Raw genomic sequence first — 18,279 nt, forward strand, 5'->3', positions numbered from 1 at the left:
AAAGATGGATGGGGGCGGAGCTGATAGGGTCACCCAGGCTCCAGCTGCCCCTCCTGGCTCCGCCTGCGCCCTGCTGGGCCTCAGGAAACAGAAGCTGCTGGCAGGAAACCACGGGCCACCCATCACAAGGCAAAGATAAAGCTGTCAGCCCCCCGCAAACCTGGCAGAACAGGACTGGGGGCTCGGGCCAGGGCTTGGGTGGAGTGGCTGCAGGCCAGAGCCCTCCCCAAACTAGGGACCCATCCCCATATCCAAACATCCTCCCCACCCTACCTCTTCCCCCATGGGTGGGGGGAGAGGTCAGCCCCTGGGGGCCTACATCCAGGAGGGCAGAAGAGGAGGGAGGGCCACTTCCAGTCCAGCTGCCTGACACGGCCTGAGCCCATGGCAGGACCCCCAACCCCTGTCCCTGTAGGCCACCTCCACCCCCCATCCCTCTGAGTCCAAGTCTGGCCTGTGCCCAATCAACATTCCCCTCCCCGAAAGGAGCAGAGGGAGGCAGGCACCCAGACAAGGCAAGGGCCACATCTGTTGCGTATCACCATCAGGCTCTGGAGACCTCGCCAGGAAAGTCCAACATCAAACCGTCAGACCAGCCTCAGTTACCACCCCGGCTCTGCCAGTTGCTGCCGTGGGGGCTGGGGTAAGTTGCCTGTCCTCTCAGCATCTGCTTCCTTATCTGAGAAATGGAGCTGATAATGGGATTTCCCCCCGGGATGCATTCTGATGAGTTCAGAGAACTTGAGGCCACTGTTGAGCTTGGGGTACAGCCCCTCTGCAGCTCCTGCCCTCAACCCCAACCCAGGCCATGAAGGCAGGGGCCCCCTGGGGTTGGGATGGGGTGGGGGTCCCTGTTAGCTCTCAGAGCCGGTAGAGCTGGAGGCCTTCCTCAACTTCCACCTCTTTTTGCACGTGAAGAAAGTGGAGCTTCCCTGGTCGGTGTGGCTCAGTTGGTTGGATGTCCTGGGGTCTGAAAAGTTGCTAGTTCGATTCCCGATCAGGGAACATGGCCGGGTTGTGGGCTTGGGCCCTGGTAGGGGATGTGCAGGAGGCAGGCAATCGATGTTCCGCTCTGATATTGATGTTTTTCCCTCTCTCTCCCCCTCCCTTCCTCTCCCTCTAAAAATCAATTAAAAATATCTTAAAAAAAAAAAAAAGTGGAGCTCGGGCCCTGGTCTGTCACTCAGTTGTTTAGAACATCTTCCCGATATACCAAGTTTGCGGGTTTGATCTCCAGTCAGGGCACATACGGGGACACAAATAATGAATGCATAAATAGGTGGAACAACAAATCAGTCCTCCTCTCTCTCTGCCTTCCTCTCTCTCTCTCAAATCAATAAATAAAAATTTTTAAGAAAAAAGAGAGAAACGGTCCCTCAGAGAGGAGAAATGAGTTTCTCAAGCTCACCCTGGGCTATACAGAAGGACCCGGCTGGAAGCAAGAAAGCCTCCCTGGCCAGCCCTCAACCCACGCTGAGTGTCCTCAGGGCTCCCTCTGGATGGGAGGTGAGGCTGGGTGTCCTCACAGCCCCTACCTCCCCCAAGTCCAAGCTGCCTCACCCTGAAGGCTGATAGGAGTCTTCTTCCTGGCAGGCCGTTAGCTGGGAAATTGCTCTGGGCAGGGAGCCAGGCCCCGGGCTGTGAACCCCAGCTGCCTGTCTGAGCAGAGTCACTTTATGAACAGCAAGGGGCCCCAGAGAAGGCAGGCCCACGGCCCTATCCATACCCTAGGTCAGTTCCCCGTCAAACGGATCAGCGTCACCCCACCCAGAGTTCCTGCCAATCTCAAGCTCAACCGTCTGTCCGACGCCACCTTCAAGGGGCCAGTGAGAACCACATCCTGGGCTTTGCTAAGGAAAAATCCAGAGATTCTGGGAGCCAGAGCTGTGGTGGTCAGGCTCCCTTGGCCCTGCCTTGACCCCGGATAAAAGAGTCTGTCATCTTCCCAGCTGATCCTGTGGCACTTGGAATAGCAGGCTCAAGACACGGATTACTTGCAGTGGAGAGTGGGGTGGGATGCTGACACTGTGTCTAAGCCATCTCTGTGTCCCATCTCTGTGTCCCACTCCACATACACATCCCTACAGACATACCACACTCAGGAGGGGAGCAGGCGCTAAATAAGGGGGGAAAGGGGAGCGGGAGGGAGAGGGAGGGAAGGAAGTCAGGCAGTCGTTCTCCAATCTGTGTCTATCCCTTTCATACCATTACCATCTTCTCCTCCTGGCCCCCCCGCCCCCCTCCTCTTCCAAGGATCCAGGCTTGCTGATGGGCAGATGAACAAATGGACTGATGGCCTCCCCTGCCTGGCTAAATTTAGCAGCTCTGTTGAGTGTGGAGGGGCTCTGTGCCCTTCCTGGAGGCCAGCCCGGACCCTCAAGGGGATGCGCACAGGCTCCAGTGGGTCCCCTTAGCCCCTCACACAGGAATTTGCTGGGGTACACACATGCGCTTCTGCTATAGCCTCGGTTCTGACCCTAACACTCAGAAAACAGACTGGCAAGGGGGCTCTCATTCAGGGTTGTTACCACATCCAAAGCATGCCTGAAAGAAAAGGAAACAAAAGCATTTTTCTGTCCCCAAATTAATTTTGTTGCTAATAACTCCCCAAGAGTAACGGATAAGGTCAATGTCTCTTTCACTGGTTCTAAGATGCATCTTCCCATCTGAGGCCTGTGCTTTCCTGCCTCCGACCCCAGCTCCAGCATCCCGGGACAGACACCTGTGTTTATTCTAGGCATTGGGAGGGGGGAGCAGAGGTGGACAGGGCCGGGGTTAGAGTTTTATAGGGACACGGTCCTTCACACTCAGTAGGTTTTTTAAAAACAGCCCTGTGAGGTAGGTACTGGAATCCTCCTTTTATAGGTAAGGAAACTGAGCCTCTGCAAGTTGAATACCTTGCCCAAGATCACACAGCAAGAAGCTCCCATGTCTGCTGGTTGCCAGGAAGGAGGCTCCCCAAAGTCTGAGAGCTTGGCCCAAAGCCCACCCCAAGACTCCAGCACTTGGGAGTCTGCAGACCAGCCTTATAAGCCCAAAGGCCGGATGGCCAGCTTGGGTCTTGGCCAGGCCTTGTAGGGAGACAAGGCTGTGCTGCCAAACGCTCGGCCCCAGGACAGCCTCCCCTGTCTGGCTAAATTTAGCGGCCCTATGGAGAGTGGATGGGCCCCGTGTGCCCATCCTGGAGGCCAGCCCAGGGCCCTTGGGGGGTCAGCACGGGCTCCAATGGGTCTCCTTAGCCACTGAGAGTTCCAAGGTTGCAGGGGTCACACCTCTGCTCGCAGAATTCAGTGCAACCCCCCACACCATCTGGGCCTCCCTTGGTGTCCCAGATGGTCACTCAATGCCACAGCCCCTCAGATGCTGGCTGGAACAGGGCCCTGAGGCGGCTGGACAGAAACTGTCTAGGGGAATTTGGGGCGTAGGCATCTGTGGTATGGCTGCAGTGGGGGTCCCCAAGGTTGAGTTCTCCACATTGCTCAGACCTTGTGCTGCTTTTCTGGCTTCCTTTATCCCCCTGCTACGAGCCAGGACCTGCTGGAACTTTTGAGACTCCAAGGCCTCATCCCCCTCTGTTCTGTTCCTCCTTTGGGGCTATTTCCTCTTGGTCCTCAGCCTCTTCCTGCCCCTGGAAAGTGGGGTTCCTCCCTGCCCCTCAAACACTGAGCACCCCTGGGGAGGTTGGTGTCCTCCCCGTCTACTGAGGACGCTGACACCTCTGCACCCACGTGGCAGCCATGTGCCTCCCTCACCTGTTTTTTCTTCTACACCAGACTGTACTGAGGGACACTTAACATCCAGTTAAAATGTATGCATTGTAGGCACAGTTTGATGAGTTCTGACCAACGCAGGTAACCCCTCCCAGTCCATCACCCCAGGACGTTCCCTCCTGCCCTCTGCTGTCACTTTCTCCAGCCCCAGCGCCTGGTGATCTGCTTGGGCGCAGATTTGTGTTGCCTTTTCTGGAACTTCATGGAGGAACCGCGCTGTTTTCGCTCTCCGCGTCTGGTTTCTTTTACTCAGCACCAGGGATGGAAGCATCATGCACGCTGCTGCATATATGGGCATGTTCCTTTTTATTGCCGAGAAGTATTCCACTGTGTGGACATACCGCACCGTTTGTCCTTCCCGTGTTGACGGGCATTTGGGTTGTTTCCAGTTGGGGGCTCTGATGAATAAAGCTGCTGTGGACACCTGGGGTCAGGTCTTGTATAGGCGGATGTCTTCATTTTCTGTTTTTGACCCTCCCTTTCCCCCAAGGCAGCCCCGACTAGGTCGCTCCTACCCCCGCGAGGGGCACAGCACCGGGCCGTGGGCAGCCCGAAGTCCAGGCGGCCGACGAGGGTAGGGGGAGGCCACGAGCGCTTTGGCAGCTGCCACTCGAGCCGGCGGGAAGCGTGCCGGGGCTTGCCCTGGAATTCCCTCCTGCCCCGGCGAGCGGCGGTGAGGTGGGAAACCTCTGTTTACCTTGGCTGCTCCATCTTGGCCTGTCAGGCTCTATGCCGCTGGACAAGGCCAGGCTCCGGCAGGCCTGGCCATGAGCCTCAGCGGCGGCTGGGAGCACCGGAGCTTAGGGGGCTTCAGGCTCCTTGTCTGTAAGAGGAGCCCTAACTGCCAAGCTGGTGTGGCTCAGTGGTTGAGCATCAACCTAGGAACCAAGAGGTCATGGTTTGATTCCTGGTCAGGGCACATGCCCGGGGTTGTGGGCTCGATCTCTAGTAGGCGGCCTATAAGAGGCAGCCCATCCATGATGTCTCTCATCGATGTTTCTATTTCTCTATCCCTCTCCCTTCCTCTTAAAAAAAAATAAATAAATCAATAAAAACATATAAAAGATTATTTTAAAAAAAGATGGGCCCTAAGCCCTGCCTGGCCCATCTCATGGAGCTGGTTGAGGATCCTGGAGATGATGGAAAGGTTTTTGTGGTCTGAGAGGTTTTCTAGATGGCCCTTCTGCCCTCCCCTGGTCCTATGTACTAAATCCTGCCCCCCACCCCCACCCCAGCTAAACCCTGGGAGCTCCTGAGGATGGGCCCTGTCTCCTGCCGTCACAGCTGGCTTCATGGATGTGTGACCCGTGCAGTGGCCTGGGGCCCCGTGCTCAGAAAGGCCCTGTGCTTGGTTTACTGCTCCGCTGTCAGTTATGAAATTCTTAATTTTTCAACGAGGGACTCCACATTTTCATTCCCCACTGAGCCCCGCAAACTATGTGGTCAGTCCTGCCTCTGGTCCTGTGGGCAGCACCTGCATTCCCTTCCCAGGGCAGCTGAAGATGCAGAACCTGCATTAGTGAGTCTCCCCTCTGGAGGGTAACAAGGGGAATAGGCTATTCCCTTTCCAGGGACCCTCCTCAGGGGGCAGGGCCACTGGGCGCGTCAGTTCATCTCCAGGCAGTGTGAGCTGGGGGAAGTCCTGGGGAGGCATATTTGAGGTGGGCTGAGAAAGGAAAGAAGTGGATAGCATCTCAGGGTTCGAGGAGGGGAGGGAAACAGTGAGAGAAACTCAGGGAGACACAGAACCTACAGAACAGCCAAGCCTGGGGGCCCCAATAGGCTCCAGGCCCAGTGCCCCAGGCCAAGTTCTGAACCCCTCCCAGCCTCAGTTTCCTCAGTGGTGACATGTGAATTGTGATTTGTGTAAAGGGCTTTGGACACATGCTCAAACTGTGAAGTGCTGTCCCTGGGAGGAGCAGGCACGGTCCCTCTTCCTGGTGTGGCCTGGAAGTCAGTGCCTCTCCGGAACCTGGTTTCAGAGGAAGACAAGGATCCCTGGCTGGCACGGTCCCTCTTCCTGGTGTGGCCTGGAAGTCAGTGCCTCTCCGGAACCTGGTTTCAGAGGAAGACAAGGATCCCTGGCTGGCTGGCAATGTGGGAGCCCCAGTCCTTCACTCAGGTTTTCTGGGGTGGGGGACCCCAGGTAGGCACCGAGAGAGCAGATGGTGGGATCACGTCCAGGAACAAAGACACTGAGGGTCCTCCGGTGTTCTAGGCACTCAACCTTTATTTCTCTACCAAACTGCATGTCAGCAGTGGGTACAGGGTTCTGCCCTCACCCCCTCCCGTAAGATCTCCCTTCTCCCTAGCAGAAAAGCAGCAGACAATGTCTGCTGGCACCAGGGGGACCAGACGCAACTCTGCATCTCTCAGCCCCTCCAGAACCTGCGCGAGGGGGGGGAGAGGTGGGGAAGGAGCCACAGAACCTGGAGCCCACTTGTCTGCAGGGTGGACCGAGGGGCTTAGATTCTGGGGACCAGGGTGGAAAAGTGAGTTTTGATTTACATATAAAATAATCACTATGTACACTCTGTACGAAGGGAGAGGACACAGTCATTTACTCACTGCTTTCTTCTACAACTAATTTTTGCCAAAGGGGCAAAAGCTGAGTTAAAAGAACATTTCTGTCAATCAGATGCTTTTCCTATCCTCTGACATGATCCACATGGACATGTGTTCCTCCAGCAAGACAGGAGGGAGGGAAAGTGCCCTTGCGTAACTAGCCACCCTAAGCAACATCCCTTCTGCTCACGATGTGTGGGGTTGGGGGCAAAGAGTGAGGCCAAGAGTCCAGAGACTGGGAGTCACCCAGCCGTGCAGATCATGAGATGCTGGGCATGGGCACAGTTGTCAGGGACCCAGGGATGTCTGGGGTTTCAGCTGCCAGGCACGCAGAGGTCAAATCCAGCCCCTGCTTGGTAGACAAGGCAGCACCGAGAGGACATGCGTCATCTGCTTAGGAGAACCCGAGTCCAGGAGTAAGCCAAGCAGAGGCAGGCAGGCTGGCTGTCTCCCAGGAAAGGAGAACCTTGCCTGGCCTCCTTCCCCCACTCCTGTCTCTCTCTGACCCTTCAACTCCCTGCACATATAAACAGAAATAGGCTTAAGCCCTCATGAGCCGACTTTGTGGAAGCAGAGCAGAGTGCGTGGGGGGTTGCCTGCCCTTGCTGCGCACAGCTGGGCCCAGATGTCCCCCTTCTACCCCCAGCTGACCAGGTCCCAGACCAGGCACCGAGCGAGAAGTCACAGCCCAAGAGAGTGGCCTCCAGGAGTCCTCTTTCAATACAGAGACGCTTGTCACCAAGGAAATGCCCAGCCTCCCAGCAAGGGAGAGCAGGCTCCAGAGGTGCTCCTGGAATTGGGGGTGCAGAGTTCTGCGTCTTGGGATGGGCCACCAGCTCTGGCTTCTGGGCAGGCCCCTCCCAGGCCAGAGCATTAGGGGCAAACTTCCAGGAGAGTCCTGGAGACGCGAAGTACAGAGCCCCCAGGCAGACGGAAGAGGGGACAACAACCGTGGGACCAGGACTGGGGGTGGCCGTTCCAGCCTCATAGGGCTCAGCGAGCAAGCAGGCCAGCGTGGTGGCAGGGCGGGGAGTGGGGCAGATGCTTGGGCACCATCAGTCTGAGGTCCACGCTGGAGACTCCCCTCTGCTCCCAGCACTCACTTCTGGTCTTTTTCTTCTGGAAGAAAAACTGGAGAACATGTTCGGATGTGTGATGAGAGTACACATCCAGGCTGGCTCCTCCTGGCCTTTCCATCCGCCGTTTCTCCCTCGACAGCCCCCTTCTCCCACAGCATCACTGTGGACCCCCAGCCCCTCTGCATCTCCTGAACTGCAGGCCACGTATCCAGTTGCTGCCTGAACACATTCCCTGGGATGTCCCCGGCCTTCTGCACTCCACGTGTCCCCTCAACCCCCCAGCCCGCCCGAACGCATTGTCTCTTCTTGTTTTTAGTTTTAAGAACCACAGTCCAGCATCATGAAGTCTAGGTACCATGGCATCCTTGACTCCTCCTCTACCCCGCAGACCCAGGCCTGTGGACTTCACCACCCACATCTCACAAGCTCCTCTCTCTCAGCAGTCCCCGGGCCTCAAGGCCTCTCAGCCCTGCCCTCAGCCACCATCTCACCTCACCAACACATCCTGCCCCTGGCATCACACCACAAATCCAGCCCACCAGCCCCTTCGATGGGTCCCCACTGCCCTCAGAAAAAAGGGCCAGCCTGCCTCGGATCCTGGACCCTCCCAGATCTGTCCCCACTCAGCCTCTCCAGGCTTCCCTTCCCCTCAGCCCAGCCCATGGGCCTCTACCTGACAGTTGCTCAGCCATGCCTGGGGAGAGCCAGGGGGTGGGGCAAGAGGATCCCCCCGACCCCTGGGGTTGACCCAGGGTCCACAGTTCTCCCCAGGACACATCCCTCATAAACCACGGGGAAGCCATGAGCATCAGGCCTCAGCAAAACTTCCCTAAAAGGCCACCAGACTGGCTTGGGAACGTAACAGGGTCCCTTCTCTCACCCCCGCCCCGTCGGCTTTAGGAGGCCCCAGGGACTGCAGCCGCACAAGGCAGAGCTGTCTGGGCTTCTAGCGACAGCAGGGCACCACCTTTTAAAGCCAAATCTCTCCGGGACCATGGTCAACATCTCAGGTTAATGGTGGAGGTAGAGCTGTTGCCTGGGACTAGCTCACCCTGGGCTTCAATCAGTGTCTCCTTCCCTGACCAGCTCAACAGGGCTCACCAGCCTCCCTGCCTTTAGTCTCACCCCATCCCATCTGTCCTCTATCTTCATCCCAGTCCCTCCCATGCGTCCACCCTCTGTGGCTCCCATTGCCCTGAGGGTAACATCCAGGGTCCTTATCTTGGCATTTGAGGCCTTGCCGCACCTCTGGACGCACCTCTCTACCCTGCACTCCAAGCTCCAGCCCCACCAGAGACGCCAAACCATGCTCATCCAGCTGGCTCCAATTATTCCCAATCTGTCCCATCTTGCCAGGGGCCCTGCTCCCTCTGCCTGGGCCCAGAATCCTTCACTCCAACAGCCAGTGCTGGACAGTGCCCAAGACACAGACTTTTCCTATTGGCTGAGAAATTTCTCACCTTTAAGCTCTGTCAAGAAAATGTGCTGAACCACCCTTGGCAGCTGTGGCCATTTGGGGAAGGTTTTTGAGGAAGACAGAGAAGCTGCCCAAGCCAGCCCCATCCCTATAAGGTATGGCTTCACAGGTGAGTCAGTGCGGTCAAGGTTGGCCGGAGGATTTCCTGGTGAACCACCCCTGTGCTCCGGCCAGAGCTGGGGATGCCTTGGGCTCCGGTGGATAGAGTTTCAGGCCACAAACCCATTTCCCTATCTTTACCTCCCCAGGTGTGTCCACAGAGAGCAGGCCACAAAGAACCACGCAAGGGGCAGAGAGGCTTGTACAGCTCCTCCTACCCCACCTGCCAGCTTCAACAGGAATGCTTTGTCTGAGTACCCACCTCCACCCTCATGCGCCCCCTCACCCCCCATGTGCCAGGTCGCCCTCTAGACAGATCTGTGATGGGTCAGCTTCTCAGAGAAAAGGACAACTTGTTTTGGCCTTTTTAATAAAATTAAATATTTGCAGTACCCAGGAGGCCTGGCCATCGTGGGAGATGGGGCCGCTTGAATGCCTTGGCTCCAGTGGAATGACAGGCACAGGATCTATTTATAGCCCTCAGGCACTCTCCCCTGGGGCAGGGACACATTCCTGCTAGAGGTGGTCCTCAGGGACCCAGCTGCCCCAGCTCAGGCCTCAGACATGGCTAGGTCTAACTCAGGCCTCTGTAGCAGTCTGGCCAAGGGGCTAGTTCCTTGGCTCCAACTCCTAGGAACCAGGAATTTCTCTCCCCTGCTTCCTCCCTTTCCGTGCTGCTCTGAGAGTAAGCCGATGCTGCAGGGAAGATCACCCACACTCTGAGGCCCTTGGGCAGAAGCAGGCAGGTGGGCGCCATGCCCCAGGCTACTCCTCTACACCTGCCCCCACCCTAACCCCTGACACCCTGTCCTCCATTCCTGGGTTAAGGTAGACCTAGAGCTGTGAATTCAGAAACAGAGAACCACCCCTCTACCCACCCACAAGGTGACACCAAAGAGGCCAATCCGGTGTGCTCTGGGGTCTGAGAGGTCAGCGGCTGCCCACTCTATGCCTGGGAGACTGTCCTGAGAATGCCTAAAGACAGGCTGAGTTCAGAGAAGTTACCAGCCAGGTCCCAGGGGAGGGCACAGCGAGCCTGGCCATGCAGGGTTGGTAGCAGTGAGGTGAGCAAGGCAGAGTGGCTCTGAGCAGTGCTCCCACTGGCTGTCTGGTGAGCCCAGGGCCCCAAACTCTGCAGACACCTTGGGTCACAGACATCAGGGCCCCTTCATGTCCTCCACTTGATGACTCGAAAGCACCTGCCCCCACAGACGCAGAGGCTGATGCTGGCCCTGGCTCCCTGCAGCCTGGTAGCAGAGGTGGGCAGGTTGGGAGGGGCTGGGGCCTCCCACTTACCATCCACGTGGTTCCGGGACAGGTACTTGAGGGCCTCATCCAGCAGGATGACAGGCAGAGATATCTGGAGCACCACCACCCACTGGCGCCCACTCAGTGGGGTCACCTGGAAAATGAGCTGTGGGGGAGGTTTGGTTAAAGGAAGGGCTGTCCAGTGCCCTGCAGTCCACCGGCTTCATCCACCCAGGCTACAGGGGACTCTCTATAAGGATGTCCAGGACTCCCCCTGAGGTCCCACCTCTGGATATCTGTTTCCCCCTTTTCTCTGCCTGAAATGCCCTCCCCAGCGCATACCCATAGAACCAGATCCCATTGGTCCTGCTGGGAAGTGGGAGAGATTTTGCACCAGGTAAGAGAGCAGTCTTTCCCCCAGCCCCAGCCTTGAGAGATTCCCCACCTCTTCTGTTCCCCATGTCTGGGGGCTCCTGAAGTGGGGACACATCTGGAGGATGGTGGCTTGTCATGGTCCGAGCGCAGGCCCCATGCGGTGAACATCTCAGCCTTCCCCCTTTCCCAGACCTCCAGGGGTTCCCACTGCAAAGGGGCCCAGAAAGGCCCAGCCACCAGCCCTGGGCTGTGTATCAGGGGACTGGGGCCTTGTCACCCCAGGAGCTAGAGAAGGGGAGTAGGGCGGGGCTCTGACTCACGGGCAGGGGCGGCAGGAGCAGGATGAGGAAGTGCAGGGCCATGGACATGAGCACAGCTGCCAGCAGCCAGGGGTTCAGCCAGGGCGGCATCCGCAGCAGCGACTGGTTCTCTGAGACGCTGCCAAGGACACAGGGTGCTCACCTTGGGTCAGGATGCAGGCAGGCTCTGCTGTGGGCACCCATCTACCACCCCCCCATGTGGAGGTGCAGGGCGTGGCCGGAGCCTCAGCAGGTCCCTAAGGACTGGAGCACTTCTGGGAGGCCAGTGCAGCTGGAAGGGGTGTGTCATTGCTGCCCACTCAACCCTCAGAGGCCTGGCCCCCTTTCTCTGTCTCTCAAACCCAATCCTGGCCCCTCTATTTCTTCAGACCCCAATCTTGGCCTCCTTTGTCTCCTGGATCTCAATTGTGGCCCCCACTGACTCCTAGAACTCTCTCTGGACCCCTCTCTCAGACCCAGCCCTGGAATCCCTGACCCTCAGACCCCAATCCTGGACCCCCCTAGCCCTCCTACTGCACACTGGACACCTCTAACCCCAATTCTGGGCCCTACTCGTAAGCCTCAGCCCCATGCCCTCACCCCCAGCTCCAGGCCCCTCTGCCCAGCTCACCTGTTGAGGGCGTTGCACATTTCAATGGTCACCAGCACAGACAAGGCCATGGTCGTGGGGTAGCGTGACTCGAAAACCTCGCAGTCAACGCCGGCAAAGAGCGGGTTGTCCTCAGAGCACTTCAGGAAGTTCCTCTGAGGGTACGTGGTGGGGTCAGGTGGGGTCGGGGAGAACAGCGGTCAGGAAGGCGCTGGTGTGTGGGAAGAAGGAAGCCTCACTCCACCCCGGGCCCACATCTGAGGACTCGAAACGACCGGTCAACGACGCGCTGCCACAGGGTGGGTGGAGGGAAGGGTGCTCGCCCAGGATGGGGGCAGGTGGCCAGCACTATGCCAGGAAGAGGGGCAGGCTGCTCTGGGGCAGGGGTCCGGTGGGACAGAGAGAGCGGCTGGCATTAGGCTGGGAAGGATAGCACGGGGCCCTGGGGTCAGAGGGCAAGTCCGGGGGGGGGGGTGACCTGAGAACACTGAGTAAGTAACTACGAAAACCAGTAGAATTACGCTTGAACAGAATTCACTTCTGGTGGGCAGAAGACGAGGGCTACACGGGCCCCACTCAGCACTATTCCATCAGCTTCCACTCATGCCTCCCTCCATTTCCACCACTGAAACTGGGCCCTGCCAGGCCGGCCTGTTGCTTTTGACACGAGCTAATGAACTGCCAGACACCATCTCCCTGCCTGCCTTCTTCGTAATCAACGGAAGCTCTCAGGGTGGGTGAGGAAGTGGCCGTCACCCCCGCAGCCACAGGGGAGTTTTCTTCCCACCCTGAAAGCTCGTTCACAGAATCTGCTGTGAGAAGACGCAGACCCAAGGCCACGCGTGAGAACTTGGCCCGTTCCCTTCTGCACCAGGGGACGCGGGTGAACACGCGAGACCATTAAACAGCTCCGCTGTCCGTAACACAAATTTGTCCTCTGGAGTCTCATCTGAACTCAGAGATTTTTTTGAGCTAAGGGTTTAGAACCTGGGGCCACATGCTGTGAGAATAACCCTCGAAGAGAAACCTGTAAAATGACTGGCTGCCTGACGTCCATTTTTCCACAGAGCATAACCACAGGTGAGGTGACTCTACCAGCCAGAAAGGGCTGCTGGCAATTTCCCCTTCTTTCATGCAGGATGAAAAATTATAAAAGACTGTATATGGCCTGGCTGGATTTTTTAGTTTAATAAAAAGATGGAAAGCGTTACGTAAATCAACAGCAGGATTTTCTCCAAAGAGCAAGCTCTAGGATTTGAGACAAGTGCATGTTTTTATTTGGTGCTGACCATGAACTTTGAACCCACCCAGTGGCCAAGAGGACCAAATGCTCCGGCCAGATTGTAGCGGCCTGTGTGTACATGTACACACACATGCAGTGCGCACCTCCCACTGGGCACATGCATGCTCAGATCCTTCTGCACGTGCACAGGGAAGAAATCTGAACAGCATCACATGGAGATGTTTCAATAGATCTATTGTTCTTGCCATAAACACCCTGCCCTGGTCAGACAATCTGGGTTCCACCAGTGAGCACCTGCCACACATGCATTATACCCAGGTCATAGGTCACGGTGAGGCCTCCTGACTTGTTTTATTAGAAGGTGCTCAGGACTGCAACTCTGCCTCATTGGTCACAGGGAGCCCCTGTGGAAGTGGTGGCCTCTTTCTTTGGGTGAAGCCACTGCTCTGCCTACTCCTTCCCTCTGTCTCCCTGGCTATTTCCCATTTACCTTCTCCTGTAAGGCCCCTCTGGGTTTCATGAACTCAATCAACACTTACATATCTTTTGCTATGTGCCCTGTGGGTTTAAACACTTTATAAGTAGTGACTCAGTTAATCCTCTCCATAGTGCTATGAGATAGGGACTGTTATCCATTTTACTGATGAGGATACCAACAGAGAGGTTGAATAGCCTGTCCAAAGTCACACAGCTAGCATGTGGTAGAACCAGGGGGTGAACCTGGGCTGGATCCAGGCTTCGTGCTCTGTGCTCTGAACCACGGTGCTGCTCTTTGGCAGCTTATTCCAGGAACCATGGGGCTCTGGGCTCCTCTCTAGAAACCCCAACAACTACAGCTGAAAGTTCTACCTTAGGTCTAACCCTTGACCACCTTTGAGTCCCACAGCCACCTGCCTTTTCTCTGCTGAAGTGATTCCCACCTCGAAATGTGACTGTCCATTTCCATGGCTCTCATCAGACTACAGCTCTTTGCAGGGACTCCACCTGCTCCGTCACTGCCGTAGCCCTAGTAATCTGTGCCTGGCACAGTCAGTGCCTAGCAGCCATTACTTGACCAAGTGGATAAATGAGAAATGGGATGACTGGAGGACCATTGCGAAGGTGGCACCAAGGGGACTAGAGATTGACTGGTAGTATGTGCCTGGCTTGGGTGACAGGCTGGCAGTGAAACTGAGATGGGGATGGAAGAGAGAGATTGTTTGGGGGAAAGGAGATAGACTTGATTTTGGACTTGGTGAGTGTAATGGGTCTGCAGGATATCCCAGAGGGGAGAGCCAACTGAATATATGGGACTGGGGTCAGAAGGTCCTTGGAGATTTGGAATCTGCAGTATAAAGTATAAAGGAAGGTAATAAAGATGGGGCTGGAAGAAGGTAGCCGAGGGATGGTCAGCACAGCCCCATCTCCACCCTGCTGTTCCCACTGGTGTTGAATTAGCTGAGGTGCCTGAGGCTGGCCTGAGCATCTGCTGAGGGCTGGGAGCACCAGCCTCTGGGGTGAGAGCCGGGCCTATGCCCTCCACGAGCTTGAGGGCTGGTAGGTGCCAAGGAAAGCGTCCCTGGACAGCTTCAGCCTAGATTTGAACATTGTAGAACCCCTGAAATCAGATGCTCCCGGGGGGAGGTGGCCAGTGATGGTAACCCAGCCTTCACACTGCCCTCAGGGCAGTCCCCTGACTCTCCCAGGGATGGGGCAAGAAGTCAGGGTCTTCCTGCGAGTTCTTCTATCTGTATAGGAAAGTAGCAAACACAGAAGAAAATCCTGCATCCCTGCAGCTCTGAGTTTTAAATGACAAACCCACAACTGGCTTTGCAGAACCACCGAGAAGGCTCATGTAAGCAAAGGAGATATACTGGCCGCTCAGACAGAGGGACAGACTGACAGACAGATGCTGAGAGGTCTCCTTGCTCGCTTCCAGAGCTGTGCTGAACTGACAGCCCCATGGAGGGCACCTGCCAGCCAGGTGACTTCAAGAGGTCAATGGGTCCCTTCCCCGAGAAACATGCTGGTTATGGGGGTTGGGGGGAGACGGGCAGATTCCTGATTTCCTCAGTTTGACCCTCTGCCTGAAGTTCCACCATTTAGGGGCTCATCTTTCTGAGCCTTCAATGTTTAAGGGGTTCCTCAATAAAGGTAGGACACTCGTGGGCAGTTACGCCCCTTGGTCCCCACTAACTAAATGACTGGGGGAGGGAGTAGCCTCTTGTCTGGCTCGGGGGCCCCGCTGCTCTCTCTAGGTTTCCCGTGGCTTCTAGTGTGGCTGCTCAGGTGGTGAATGCCTCTATGTGTGAATGGGGGTGGGGAGGGATAGCCGTGGGCCAACCACAGGGTTAACTCCAACCTGGCTGTGAGGTCCACCTCAGAAATAACCCCAACAGGCTCCCTGGCTGTCACTCGCTTACCAGTTGGTAGAAGGTGATGTGAGGTCCTTCAGCATCATACAGGAACCACCAGGTGGCGGCAGCCACTGTGGCCAGTCCAACGTACACTGCAGGGAGAACAGGAGGAAACCAGCTATAATGGACAACTGTGGTTTTCTGGCAAATATTCCCCCTTCCTAATAATTCCCGGAATTTCTGTCAGGGAACCACCCTCCCCCTCTCTAGGCCACATGTGCCAGTGGTGGGTCCTGACTGGCAATCAGCATGTCACACCCCTGGCCACAGTGACTGGCTAAGAGATAAGTAGGTAACCCAATGTGGGCCAATGAGGACAGGCCTGAGACTTTTACCATACTACTGAGGGAGTAGTATGGTAACAGGCCCTTTCTTCTGTTGAATTTGGGGTTGTAATGGAATAAGCAAGAAGGCCGGAGCTGCAGCAGCCACTCTGCCATCACAAGAGGTACCCGCCTGAGAGTGGAGCTGAGGCAGAGCCAAAATATGCCAGTGCTACTATCTGCGGCTTGGATCCAGCCATGCCTGAAGCATGCTCTAGTCTTTTCAGTTGGATGAACCCACACAGTTTCTTTTGGCACAAGCCAGTCTGAGTCATACTGTCTGCAGTCTGCAAGCCTAACTGATACAGGGTCTTAGGAAACTCCTGGAACCCCAGTGATGACTGGGATCCCCTGCTTACCTCCAATAGCCAGATATCGAAAGAAGAGCCAACCACTGATGAGGGCCTCGCGAGGGTTCCGGGGCAGCTTCTCCATGATGTCCAGGTCTGGAGGGTTGAAGCCCAGGGCTGTGGCAGGTAGGCCATCCGTCACCAGGTTCACCCAGAGCAGCTGCACAGGGATGAGGGCTTCAGGCAGGCCCAGAATTGCCGTGAGGAAGATGCTGGAACCAGAGTCATAGGCTCTAGCCCCCGCTAATGGAAGGCTCAGCTCCTGCTCTCCTCAGCAGCCTCGCCTCACCCTGCTAGTTCTGACGTGTGTGCACAAGTGAGAGGTGTGTGTACACAGCTCTGCCTCACGCTGGGCACCCTGCCTCCTCCAGTCCCAGCTCCGGAGTTTGGAACCCATCTGCTGTTTAGGACATGGTCCTCTTCAGGGCACGCACTGGACAGTGCATGCCCAAGCATATATACATTTGTTCACAGACATGAGCAAAGATCCAGCACAGGCCACATAATCAGACAAACACAAGCAAACACCTATGCACTTGCCCCACATGCAGAGATGCAACAATTTATGTGTTCAGGCAAACATGTGCTCGCCATTTCCCACAATCATCACTCACAGCGAACCTAAGTGTGTACACACCTACACAAATCCCTGTGCTTGCATGCCCCCAAAGATGCAACAGAACACATGTGCACACACATACACACACTTCTCACTGAGGCACACACACCTTGTGCACACATAACTGTGTGCACACTACATGGACACACACAAACACATTACTGCCCAAAAGTGGGGCCTGTCCTCCTATCTTGCATGACTGAAAGTGGGAAGGTTAGGGCTGGAGGGATGACACAGGACTTTTCAGGCACCTCCTTGGGGGCTGGGGTACACCAGGGCCTTGAGAATGACAAGGTGTCCCCTTACTGGTCAGCCTGAGGTGGGACCCTATAAGGCCTCAGCCAGGGCAAGTCATATGTCCCTCCATCCCTGCAGCCCATCCCAGGAACAGGTGTTTCCCTGGTCTCAGGGATGCAGAGCTGGCGTGGAGGGCTGGGAAGAGGGAGCGCAGGGCCTCACCAGACGACCTCGCCGACATTGGAGGAGATGAGGTAGCGGATGAATTGCTTCATGTTGCTGTAGATGGCCCGGCCTTCCTCCACTGCAGCCACAATGGAGGCAAAGTTGTCATCTGACAGTACCATCTCTGCTGCCGACTTGGCCACAGCTGTGCCGGAGCCCATGGCAATGCCGATTTCTGCTTTCTTCAGGGCTGGGGCGTCGTTCACCCCATCTCCAGTCTGGAGGCCAGGTTAGGTGGGTTCACACCTGAGAAAGTTCCCTCTACCTCCCCAATTCCCCTCAATTCAGCCTATCCCCAAGCTTAGGGGATGTCCCCAAGGAAGCAGACAGCTGGACAGAACAGATGGTGAGGTCACGAGCTTAGAAACTGGGCCAAGAATGAGGCTTGAAGGGAAGGCAAGGAGTGCAGGCGAGGACACGGTTGGGGTGCAGATCAGGCCCAAGGTCAGAGGAAATGGTGAGGTGGGGATGGGCATGAGGGTGGGGCAACAATGAGGGCGGGATAAAATTTAGTTTGGATGGAGGGTAGAAGATAAAGGTGACGTTAAGGACAAAGTTAAGGTTGAGTCAGGAATGAGGTCAAGGTTCTGGCCCAGGTCAAGGACCAGGTAAGTGAAGGTTGGAGCCAAGGTAAAGGTCAGGGTCAAGACTGGACTCAGTCAGGCTCAAGATTAAAAATTAGATTAAGGTAGAGGTCAAGTCAAAGTCAAAGGCCAAATCAAGGCTATGGTCCATATCAGGAGTGATGTCATGGTCAAAGCTGGAGTTCAGTCAAAGTCAAGATTGGAAGCCAGATCAAAGTTGAGGTTAACATAAAGTGCTGAGTTGGGGAAATCAAGATCAATGTCAGGGATCAGGTCAAGGTCCAAGTCAAAACTAGAGCCCATAATCAGGGCTGAACTAAAAGTAAAGAATCAGATTAAGATGGTCAAGGTCAAGGACCTTCTTTGTGAAGGTCAAAAATAAGGTCAAGGCTAAGGTTTCAAGTAATCAAGTCAAGGCTAGTTCCCAGTTCATTATCCAGGTCCAGGCTGAGCCACAGGTCAGGATTAAGGTGAAGATGAAGGACTGGGTTAGGCTGGAGGTCAAAATTAATAACAGAGGCCAGGTCAGGGTGAGGTCTAGGTCGAAAGTGAGATCAGTGTTGATGACTAGGTCAGCAATCAAGAATGAGACCGAACAAAAACTGGGCCCAAACCAAATGTCCATCCACAGAATGAAAAAACTGTGGCACATGCGCACAATGGAATGCTATTCAACAATTAAAAAAGCAAACATTTAGTGGTACCCGCAGCAACATGGATAGATCTCAACAGAAAGAAGCCAGGCACAAAGGAGTACCTACTGTATGATTCCATTCATAG

General features: G+C 55.8%; 1 protein-coding gene across 1 annotated transcript in view; it reads right to left on the minus strand.

Moving 5' to 3' along the window:
• Positions 1-5,982: 5,982 nt before the first annotated feature.
• ATP2A3 (ATPase sarcoplasmic/endoplasmic reticulum Ca2+ transporting 3) overlaps positions 5,983-18,279 on the minus strand; it is a 32,544-nt gene continuing 20,247 nt past the window's right edge. The window contains exons 15-21 of the mRNA XM_081160984.1: positions 16,913-17,133; positions 15,844-16,046; positions 15,168-15,253; positions 11,544-11,677; positions 10,934-11,051; positions 10,287-10,404; positions 5,983-7,466 (exon numbers count right to left, since the gene is read on the minus strand). Of these exons, the coding sequence (XP_081017110.1) occupies positions 7,435-7,466; positions 10,287-10,404; positions 10,934-11,051; positions 11,544-11,677; positions 15,168-15,253; positions 15,844-16,046; positions 16,913-17,133 (912 nt within the window). The 3' untranslated portion in view covers positions 5,983-7,434. The remainder of the gene's footprint in view (positions 7,467-10,286; positions 10,405-10,933; positions 11,052-11,543; positions 11,678-15,167; positions 15,254-15,843; positions 16,047-16,912; positions 17,134-18,279) is intronic.

Source organism: Miniopterus schreibersii, assembly GCF_964146895.1.
Source record: "Miniopterus schreibersii genome assembly, chromosome: 16".
Classification (NCBI taxonomy): Eukaryota; Metazoa; Chordata; class Mammalia; order Chiroptera; family Miniopteridae; genus Miniopterus; species Miniopterus schreibersii.